Source organism: Labrus bergylta, chromosome 3, assembly GCF_963930695.1.
Source record: "Labrus bergylta chromosome 3, fLabBer1.1, whole genome shotgun sequence".
Taxonomy (NCBI): Eukaryota; Metazoa; Chordata; class Actinopteri; order Labriformes; family Labridae; genus Labrus; species Labrus bergylta.
The window spans coordinates 33,803,492-33,814,956 of NC_089197.1; the positions used below are offsets into that span (position 1 = coordinate 33,803,492).

Consider the following 11,465-nt stretch of genomic DNA (forward strand, 5'->3'; position numbering starts at 1 on the left):
CACAGGTACAAGACTGTACAGGTAACACTGGATTTATTGCACATTGTTCCTGAAAGCAGCTTTACAAAACATAAAGAAAAAAGAGCAACGAAATAAATCAAATAAAAGGGGGGGAAAAGAATCACACTGAATTCAAAAATACACTTTTAAGGGTTTAACATAATAGTGTACACTATAGGCAGTCCAACTTCATTGTATGTAAATTATCTGCAATTTAAAAGGTTATCCCACACTGATGACATCATTTTAAAGGATAAATATTCACATTTGCAGTAGCTGACTAATGCAAAAAATAAAGCTTCATAGATTTAATCCTTTTTTTTTTTTCTTTTAACCCTGCAATGGTGCAAAAAACATGGTTAATATCTAGTTTAATCTTTGACTCCTATTTGACCAAATCCGTCATTTCCATGTATGATTCATGAAATGAAAGTAATCGGCCTAGCTGTTAATTAAACTGTTGAAATCATGAATGGCATTGTTAAAGTGTAAGAGTTGTTCTTCGTGTGGTTGTCGTATCAGACACGCTGACATAAATCTGAAATAAAACAATGAATCTATCTGAAATAAATGTGGGACCAGTAGTGTAGTGATTAGTCTGTGTGATTCTCTTGGGCAGGGGCAGGGGCAAGGTTCGATTCTTACCCGTTGCTCCTTTCCTGCATGTCATTCTCCGCTCTCTAGTCTCTCTTCCCAATGTCTGACTCTTTCCAATGTCCAATCTTTCAAAATAAAAGCCTAAAAAGCCCCAAACTTTAAAAAATGAAGTAGGTGTAGCATTCAAAGATTAAGGCTTAATGCACAGCAGAAATGGTAGCAATTGTGTTCACATGACAACAGATAGGCCTATAGGAAATGACAACATTCAGCAAACAGTGTACAGAATACAAATGTTGGGACTGACTGATATTTGATAATACCAGCTCATATTGGAATAAAAGGGAAAAAAACTCATGAAAAAAGAAAGCAACTTAGAGGAACAACATTGAAACAAAAGTACCATACAGTAAAACATAAGATGAAGGAAAGGTGACAAAAAAAAGTGGGAAGAGGAGAAACAGGAAACATATCATTGACTGTCAAGTATGAGTACAAGACAAGACACTGAGACTGAAAGAAATCAAGATGAAATTGGACGTATGTGACATTCATCAAAGACACAAGTCTTATAGTTTTTTATTTGAATATCTTAGGAGAAAAAAATTGATAGAGACAATGTATTCATTTTCTATTTATTTATTTTTTGGCAAAATTAGTCTTTTTTGTGTCTAAATAGAAAGCCCATAAAGTAGTTCCCTATCAACACTTCATACCAGCTGGTGGCGGTAATGCGTCAAGCCGCTGTTTGCCATCCGCCAAAAAACACCAGAAGAAGAAAAAGACGAACACGTCATCTAAAAATGATGCTTCCGTGTTTGGCTCGCAGTTTTTAGTGAATATACACCGGAGAAGTCCCGTTAACGACAGGTAGCTGTTAAAATGTTAAAGATTTTAAAAGCCGTTAACGTAAACCTTTGTGTACTACAGTAACGTGTTCGTGTCTGGTTTAGATATCTTTGTGTTCTGTGAGACATGGATGATGTGGAGATCACGGATGTGGATGACGGTGACTCACCGTATCATGTAGAGAAGAACCTGAAGAACCAGGACCTGAGCTCCGTGGGCCTCACAGGTAACTACACCTGGTGTTATGACGGTCACGGTTCACGTTAGCATGCTGTGTACAACATGTAGCTGTAATAGCCCAGGCTGATATTGAGTCATTTCCTGTATGATTCACTTGTGAACGTGAAGGAGTTAGTCTGCAACTTTCCATGGATTCATTCTTCTCCTACACACCCGTTTTGTGAAATAGATGTCGATTTTCTTTTAAAGCTTTGGAGCTTTTGATACTATCGATCATTTAAATGTCATTTACAATACCGTATAGCAGACAACAACATGTAAGATACACAACTGAGGTAAAGGTGTAAATGTTTTATAACAAATGTATTGTTGTTCTTATAAAACACGGTATCGAGAAGAATCAAACATTTTGACAGCCTTTGCCTCACACATCTTGTCTTTCTCTATGGAGATAGAAATATCTGGATAATGTTTGGTGTATGAATTCAGGTCATGTTGGATACAAATGTGACTATCTCTTATATGTTAATAAACCTCACAGACCTGTCCATTGACTGTTCTGTCTGATTCAGTTTTGACATGATACTCTATTACTTTGTAAATGCTTGATACTTTGTTACCAGATTCATTTTTTACAATGCAATATCTGTTATTTCTATGATTAATCAAGAAGTTCTGAATGTTTCAAAGACTGTAATGAGTCAAAAAGTCAAAAAGTTAAGAATGAGTCCATCAAAAAAACAGTTTACATTTTGACAGTGTGCAGGTGTTTGCCTGATATTTTGGTCTGCTGTGGTATCAAAACAGGTGACAGTATCATGTTGTTGATGTTCAATGACTTCAGTGAGCTCTGGTTCCAACCTGAGTCTCCTCCTAGTTGGGTGTGCCTGGAAAACCTCCAAAGGGAAATGTCCAGGAGGCATCCTAATCAGAAACCTGAACCCCCCTCAGTCAACAATCTGGATCAAACAAATAACCCTCCATCCTTTGGTTTATATACAAACATATGAATATTATCATCATGCCTACATTTATTTACAAACTATCTGAGTTGGATTTCGATCTGGTTATAAAATACATTACAGATATATTAATAAAAGGGAAATCCAGGATGAATGTTCTTTTGTGCTCCTGTGCCCCTCAGCAGGTGAGCTCTTGTCCATGTATGGGTGGCACCTGCTGGTCGTGTCGGTGCTCGTCTACCTGCTCGTCCAACTCCTGATAAAGAGATTCAGACAGAGAGACCAAAGCTCAGCTCCACAAACACAGCAAGGTGAGCAGAGTCAGAACCTGTTTATTATACCTGTATGTTAGTCACGTGAGCCAAATGTGAGTCCATTCGATCACACAGAATTCCACCCCGATGTGTTCTGACCTGCAGCGTGTTCACCCGAGGGATGTGCACGACTTAGACGACTAAACATCCGACTATCCTCACACTCTCTAGTTTGAACAAGAATAACTAGTCTGATAAACTAATTATTCATATTTTTGCTAATGCTGTCCCACGATGTCGGTTAAATGTTGTGTTTAAGCTGTAATGCAGCCGCCTGCCACCAGATGAGGCTGCCACTCTAGTTGATCGTCCTGCTCTCCTCACTCTACTACCCTGATGTAAACAAGCACATCGAAACAGAAAACCTTTCATCGGAGCCGAGTGATTTGACAATATTTTGATCTAGAAAATGGAGATAAAGGTGTCTGTAGGCTGTGCCAGTACAAACTGTCATACTGACCAGAGCAACTACATTTAGCACAGGTGTGTAGACTTGGCACCACTGACGTTCCACCCTTCCTGGTAAGGAACAGGTTATGAGTTTAGAGTCAGTTACCATGGTGATATAGCCAGGTTAGGAGAAAGTAGAGACAAGAAAACATATTTATATTTTCATTTCATTGTACAGTGTTCCCCTTTGTTATTTTTTTGTTGTATTATATCTTTGCTTTAATACAGTGTATAGCTTCTGTACAGTTTATTTTAATTTACTTACCTGTTACTACAACTTCTTTATTTTTTTCTACTCTCTTTTCCTTATAATGTTATTCTATTTTATATATAATTTAAACTTTTTTGTAGAAGCTGACTCAGGGAGAAACGCACAAAAATTCCAATGTACCTGTGTTGAAGTGAAGCTATACGTTTATCCAATAACAGAGCTCCATGTTACACACTGTTGCAGTATTCATTTACTACAGCTTGTATAAACGGCCTGTCTTTCACTTAGCCAGGTTTGTTAGAGGTTCAGTCAGCCCGTGTGGATTTTACTGAGAGGTTTGAGCTACATTACATTTTACCTGTGAGAACTGTGTATTCTGTTTTCACCCAGGAGCCCCACACATTGTTTTTGTCACATTGTCCGTGTCACAACTTCAAACATGTCTCTGGTTTAGGGCATGCCGGAGCTGGAGGAGGAGATCTTGTTATGCAGAATACGTATAACTGCTGTGTGAAATCAACATGTTGTACATGAACCATTTGTAGATTTGAGATTTACAGGCAGCTGTGGTTGTTTTTTTTTAACTTCACAGCGGTGCCAATAAAACTTAAGATAAATGGAAGAAAGGGGAAAAAAAAAGTGAATAATTTAAGATGAAGTTCCATCCCTCAAACAGAACAGATAATGACAGCCAGATGACTTGAACTATGAATCATTTAAAAGTCCTTTTTCTTCACATCATTTTAACCTTTTCCCTAAACATGTTTTTATGAAGATGTTTCGTCGGTGGTGAGGAATCAGGAGGCTATGGAAGCAGCCCGGAGGAGGATGCAGGAGGAGCTGGATGCCAAGGCAGCCATCTTTAGAGAGAAACAGAAACAGGTGCAGTACACGTGAAGTTAAAAAAAATGTTTCTCCATGATGTGTACGCTGAACTCACAGTGTGTGTGTGTGTGTAAACAGCAAGAGGAGGAGAAGAGGAGGCAGAAGATCGAGATCTGGGAGAGCATGCAGCAGGGGAAGAGCTACAAAGGAGCTCAGAGAGTCTCTGCGGTGAGTCTGAGATCAAATCTTCTGTTTCACTAGTGTGGAGGGATTTAAAATGACACTATAACTATAGAGCAGGGCTGAGTTCTTATTGTTCTATGTCGTTGGTGTACGTGGTTTTGATGCTCTGTTTATTTGTATTATCCTGTCAAAGTTCTTCAACAATTTCTTAAATTATAGCATCGTGAGAAGAAGGGACGGGGAGAGAATCTTGAAGTTTTGTTTCCTGAAGTAATTTTATAATGGAATTATCTTAAATAAGAAGCTAGAGAATTAGAATGACTCAACCAGAGGTCTTCTTCAGGTGATCATTTTTCACACTTAAATTGGCTTTACTGGTGACTTTCTCCTCCAACTTATTTTAGTGTTTGCTCGCAAACTGCTCGAATCTAATCACCCTACTTCCCTTCGGTTCTCCACACACACACACACACACACACACACACACACACACACACACACCTGATGTACAGCGCTTCGATCCGCTTTGTCTCTTTCCATTTCTCTTAGCTTGATTTTGCTCTTTTGACAGTAGCATATCCATCAGCAGCACGTTTTATAAAGACATCCAAATGTCCTCACTCTCGTAGTCCACTAATTCACTACGGGGATGTGATGTACGCAGGCAGAAGTCCACTGTCCACTGTTCCGGGTCGCAGCAGTTATTTAGCGTTTATTACGTTTTTCTACTGTTTAGTTTTCCATGGTTTTTCCCGAGGACACACAGGAAGAGTGTGTTTTATAACTTTTAACCGCTACTACACAGACGAAGCAGACTTTCTTTTTTCCCACACTCGTCCTCTCGCAGCCCTGCTCTTTGTTTACAACCGTGAACACCGTGACAAACAGACTACAACACGGCAGTCTTCTTCTTTCTTTTCTTTTCATCCCCCGGAATTATTTACCATTGGCATGGATGCCCGAATTCTTTTTTGGACATTTCTGCACGTTTGGCTCCTCTGGGAGTTTGTGACTGCAAGCAGAAACAACGTTCCTGGCAGGTCGCGAACCACCTACTCGAGAGACATTCTGCTGCAGCTCGGATTTAAAACTCATCATGCCACCAACACAGACATGCTTCCTGAAGAAATTCTCCAGGATAACTCACTAAGACAACTCCACTCACAGAAATAACAAGGTAACCAGGAGGGGAAAGAGAAAGGGAGGAATCAGAGCCAGGCTCAAACGGGAGACATGTAAACAACGGCCGCTTCCATCTATCATCCTGGCTAATGTACGCTCCCTCCGCAATAAAACGGACGAGTTACAGGCCAACATTAACCACATGCATGAGTACAGGACTGCCTCTGGTCTTGCTTTTACTGAGACGTGGTTAAATAAGAACGACGATGATAACACGCTGCACGTTGATGGCTTCTCCCCCCCTTTAAGACTTGATCGAGACAGTGAGCTCACTGGGAAACAACATGGCGGCGACGTGTGTCTTTATGTAAACACACGTTGGTGCTCGATGATCGTCGTGAGGGAGAAACTGTGCACCTCGGACATTGAGCTTCTGGCTGTCTCCCTTCGCCCTTTCTATCTCCCCAGAGAATTTCCACAGCGTTTTCTCATCCTGGTTTACATCCACCCCAGAGCTAACGCAGCCACAGCCACTGCCACTGAACACATCACAAACTTATTAAATAAACTGGAACTCATATCACCGGACTCTCCCAAATTCATCTTGGGTGATTTCAACCATTGCTCTCCTGAAAAAGCACTAAAAGGCTACCAGCAGTACATTACATGCAGCACCCGCCTGGGGAAGACACTGGATAAATGCTATGGTTCAGTTCCTAACGCATACAGATCTGTTGCTCTCCCCCCTCTTGGCTCTGCTGACCACCATGCCATCCTGCTTGCTCCAGCATATACTCCTGTAATAAAGAGGGTTAAGAAAGTTGTTAAGAACATCAAGCAGTGGACCAACGAAAGCATTCTTACACTACAAGGATGCTTTGAATCCACTGACTAGCCCCCTCCAACAACATTAATGAGCATGTGGACACTGTTTCATTGTACATCTCCTTCTGTGTGGACAACATCATCCCCTCCAAAACAGTCACAATCAACAATAAACCTTGGATCACCAAAGAGCTCAAGGAGGTCCTCAACAAGAAGAAAAGGGTCTTCTTCACTGGCTCCAAAATGGAGAAAAAGGAGGTAAACAGAGAAGTCAAGCACGCCATAAAAACTGCCACGCTCAAGTACAAGAACAAAGTGGAGGAAAAATTCACACAGGGGAACCTCCGCTCAGCTTGGCAGGGCCTCAAAAACATGGCTGCTGTGAACACTGCTGCTACCAACATCAAAACCATCCAGGTTGCAGGCAGCAGCTCGACTTCTCTCCCCAACGATCTCAACTCATTCTACACCAGATTCGAGAAGGACAACACCACACAGCTGGAAGGAACAGTGTCCATGCTCAAGCCCAGTGACTCTGCACTCACCTTCAGCAGAGAGGATGTGGTGAGAGCAGCTCACCTGGTCCAGACAACATCAGTGGCCGCATCCTGAAGCACTGTGCCGAGCAGCTAGGGGGCGTGTTTCAGACCCTGTTCCAGAGCTCTATGGACAGCAGCACAGTCCCCCAGCTGTGGAAACACTCCACAGTTATCCCCATCCCCAAGAAAAGCCCCGCCAAATCACTGAATGACCTCAGGCCTGTGGCCCTCACGTCTCTGGTGATGAAGGCCATGGAGAGGATCATAAAACAGCACATCATCAGAGAAACCGACTCCCAGATGGACCCGCTTATCGTGCAGGCAGAGGTGTCGATGATGCAAAAACATTCATAATAGACACTGTTCAAAAACACCTGGAGCACCCCAACACCTCGGCCAGACTCCTGTTTGCAGACTTCTCCTCTGCATTCAACACCCTGCAGCCTCACATCCTGGCTGACAAACTTTCAACTTGCTTCCATCTGAACGACCAGCTTATCCTGTGGATATTGGACTTTCTGACCAACAGATCACAGAGAGTTCTGGTCAACAACACCTTCTCCAACCTCCAACACATCTCAACTGGCACCCCTCAGGGCTGCGTGCTCTCACCTCTGCTCTTCATCCTCTACACTGATGACTGCAGAACCACACAGCCAAACTGTCACCTGGTGAAGTACGTGGACGACACAGTTCTCCTGTCTCTGCTGTCAGGCCCCTCTCAGCACCATGGACCAGTTCTTCAGGAGTTTGTGGAGTGGTGTGACAGCTCCTGCCTCGAACTGAACGTGAGCAAGACCAAAGACCAAAGACATGGTGGTGACCTTCTCCAACAAGCAGAGGGAACTGGCTGCAGCTGCAATCACCACAACCACCACAATCCATGGGAATCCTGTCGAACTAGTAGAGGAGTATAAGTACCTGGGTACCATCTTTGACAGCCTGCTGAAATTCACCTCCAACACCGAGGAGATTCTCAGGAAATGTCAGCAGCGAAAATACCTCCTAAGGAAGCTCAATTCCTTTGGAGTCAGTAAGAACATTCTTCTGACCTTCTACTACTCCTTCATTGAGAGCATTATTACTTTTTCTATAACCTGCTGGTTCCACTCCACCCCCCTCCAGAACAGAAACCGCCTGCAGAGCACGGTCACAGTCTGCAGTCTTCTAAGTGATGTAGTGCCACTTTATCCATTTTATATCAGTATTCATACAGTTCTGGTTAATTTATTCCTGTTGTTTCTTATCCATCATTGCACTACGGTCACTTTATTTATCTCATTTTTACCTTATAGTTATATTGTATATATTAGTTCTGTTGTTCCATTATTCACTATGCACCTTATTAACTTATCATTTAGTGTTTGCCTACTTGCACATAGCTCTGTATATACATATTTATTTCTCGTTTACTGCACATAGTTCTGTTTACATCTGTTTACATCTGTTAGTCCGATCACTGTCCACTTATGTCTACTCTTTTATATTTTGTATTTTTAAGTTTAAGCTTTAAGTTGTATTTAAATTGACACTTTTTATTTAGGTTAAAATGTTTCGTCTACCTGCACTGTTGTTAATTTACTGCTCTGTGTGCCTTTGAATTGCACCCCGGGGACAAATAAAGAACATCATGGTCCTGCTTCCTCTCTTGAACTGGTACAAAGACTATAGACCCACCCAGGTGCATGCTGGTCCTCTATTATAAATAGAAACATTAAAAAAAATGCATATGATGGTCTGGATTGTCAGGAGAAGTGTTCTTCTGGTCTCCATTTGTGGTACAATTGTAGTCCGAGCTTTATTGACCATTCACGTATCAGCAGGGTTTGGTGTATACCGGGGAAACAGATGGAATATTATCTGTGCTAATAGTAAATCAGCTTTCATCTACGGTATTCTTATAATGATTGATTTGTTTTAATAAACAGATATCGGCATAAAAGTGAAGCTAACAATCTGTTCTGGATTTTATCTTTTAAATAGCTCTTGAGCTACAAATCCTGAAACACATCAGAAATGATCGGTCTGTCCTCCATTCAACTAACATTGAAAAAGTTGTTTCCTTCTCCACCTGACAAAGCTTAACTTGTTTCTTTTTTACAAATCTGCATCAACTTGTTGTTAATTCAACCAAACCTAAGACCCGTTAATGTAGTCTTGTCCTGAAGTTGTTTAACGCAGAAGAGAATCAGAGGACGATAGACGATGATTGCTGATGGGTTCCAAGATTGCCCAATTAAATATAAACCCTTTCCCACAAAAAACAATAAAGAAATATGCAGAAAACAAAATATACTAAACAAATAAGTAGCAACGGCTAAAATGATGAAGAATCTAGGGCTTGTGTTGAGGCTGTGGTCCCCAAGGAGGCTCCTTTCCTGAATGTCATTACCCACTACACACACTCTGTAGTTTCCTACTCTATCCACTGTCTTATCTAATGTCTTATTATAGTCAAATGAATAAATGTATAAATATTTGCATATGTGTCACTGCAGGCAGCTGAAGAGGCCAGCTCGTCCACCACTGTGCCGAAACCAAAGACGGACAAGAAGCCGCTCCGTGGTGCAGGTATTTAAAAAAGATCGACCTGAAACAATCATTGTAATATATGTTACATATGTCTAAACATGTTTTTAAACGTGCGCTCTGTTTCTTCTAGACTATAACCCTCTGACTGGAGAGGGAGGCAGCTCCTGTACGTGGAGGCCGGGTCGGAGGGGGCCGTCCTCGGGAGGATGAGGTTAAAGAGGGTCAGATTGCTCTGACGTCTTGATCAACACATTGACTGATGAACCAAGCTTCAATATCTGCACACACATACATTTTCTTTAAATTCTGATCAGTTAGCTTACTTTACAATAAAAACCTATCAATAAGGTAATAATCTCTGTGTGCTGCAGCCTCGTTAACTATCAAACATAATGGTGATTAATCGGGGTTGTGAGGGCTGAATTTGGTTTGTGAGATTGAAAGCTTGAAATGAAGCTGCTCCTGTAAACGGTGTGTAACCAGGAGGAGCGGCTGATGACGTTCACAGTCAGTGTTTCCATTGTCTTTATGAGTGTGTATGTTCACAGTGTAGAGGCCGTGGACACTGCAGCATCTGTAGCTGCTGGACACAAAATGACTCGTCTGCATCTGTAGTTACAAAACATATTGATCAGTTATTGTGTAACACAGCCATGCCCATTCTGTTTCACACATTTGTATGCAATAAAAAGATATCTGCTATGTGCGTCTGTGTTTCAGTCTTTGACCACCCTCCTTCACCAATCCTGTTAACTGACAAGATTCAAATGTACTTTTTAAGATGAATAAATGTCTGTGAACATTTCAATGAACACACAAGTTATCTTCATGACTGAAGTTTAAAACATGTTCAATAGAGGCATCAACACGAGGCTGTACGTTAGCACCTTACACTGTGGAGTGAAGAGGTCTTCAACAGAACATTGATACATGTTTTAGTAAATATCACATTGATGTGGAATGACTTGGGACTTGATTGAACAACAAGTGTGAGAGTTAAGACTAACTGCTCTCACAGACAGTGACCTGCAGATAGAGAGACTCTGACTGTCAGGATCAACTATGAGCAACGCTGCTGAGGGTTGAGACTGATTCTTTTTTATTATTTTATTTTATATACTTTATTGATCCCTGAGGGATATTCTGGTCTACACTCTGTTATTGTTGTTTCTCGTACATTACATACAGTACATTTGAATTTCCCTCGGGATCAATAAAGTATCTATTAGAAACATTAAGTAACAACATAACATTTAATACAGCTGTGTTGGTATAGGTTGTATCTTACCTCATGGAGTGTTATTATTTGGGGGAGGGTTCATGTTCATGGTGCTGTTGTGATGTTAACATTTCGTTGAGTCAGCTAATGTGTCACAATAATTCCACATGTGATGGGTCATGTGAATGACCACACACAAAAAATTAAATATTCATTCATTCATTCATACAAACATGGTCAGTGTAGCATTAAAGCTTTAAACCTGTCCGGACCATAGACTGTAAATTATATTTAAAAAAGTTATATACAGTCAATGGTCCGGACACATCCTAACTCAGCTAGGTGACGTTTTCAGCGGGAACAGACAGTTGTTGTTGTGGACGACTGTGACCACACGGGGGCGCTAAAGACCAGAGAGCTGGCTGAGCGACAGGTAGATTTTAGAATCATTCTACCTTAGCAGACTTTCTTTATACGCCTAAAGAACAGAGCAATTCTCAATCTTTAAAAATGACAACATGTATATAACAGCAGTACTAAAGTAGGCGTTAGTATTTTAAACATGTCAGTTGCAAATACTTATTACCATTGTTGCTGTTTATTCTTTTTTTCTTTAAGCTTTGATAGAGAAACTCAGAACTGGGTTTTTTTCTACAA

General features: G+C 41.0%; 1 protein-coding gene across 2 annotated transcripts; it reads left to right on the forward strand.

The window, feature by feature from the left end:
• The first annotated feature begins 1,354 nt into the window (after window positions 1-1,354).
• On the forward strand, window positions 1,355-10,291 carry selenos (selenoprotein S). Of its 2 annotated transcripts, none has more exons than XM_020631462.3 (7): window positions 1,355-1,467; window positions 1,551-1,672; window positions 2,771-2,899; window positions 4,339-4,445; window positions 4,527-4,616; window positions 9,556-9,628; window positions 9,720-10,291. In XM_020631462.3, exons 2-7 carry the CDS (start codon window positions 1,573-1,575, stop codon window positions 9,797-9,799), a joined length of 579 nt encoding a protein of 192 aa, XP_020487118.1. In that variant the 5' UTR covers window positions 1,355-1,467; window positions 1,551-1,572; the 3' UTR covers window positions 9,800-10,291. The 2 variants fall into 2 exon arrangements, with proteins under 2 accessions (XP_020487118.1, XP_065809252.1); XM_065953180.1 differs by having other exon boundaries at window positions 2,774-2,899.
• The last annotated feature ends 1,174 nt before the right edge of the window (window positions 10,292-11,465 follow it).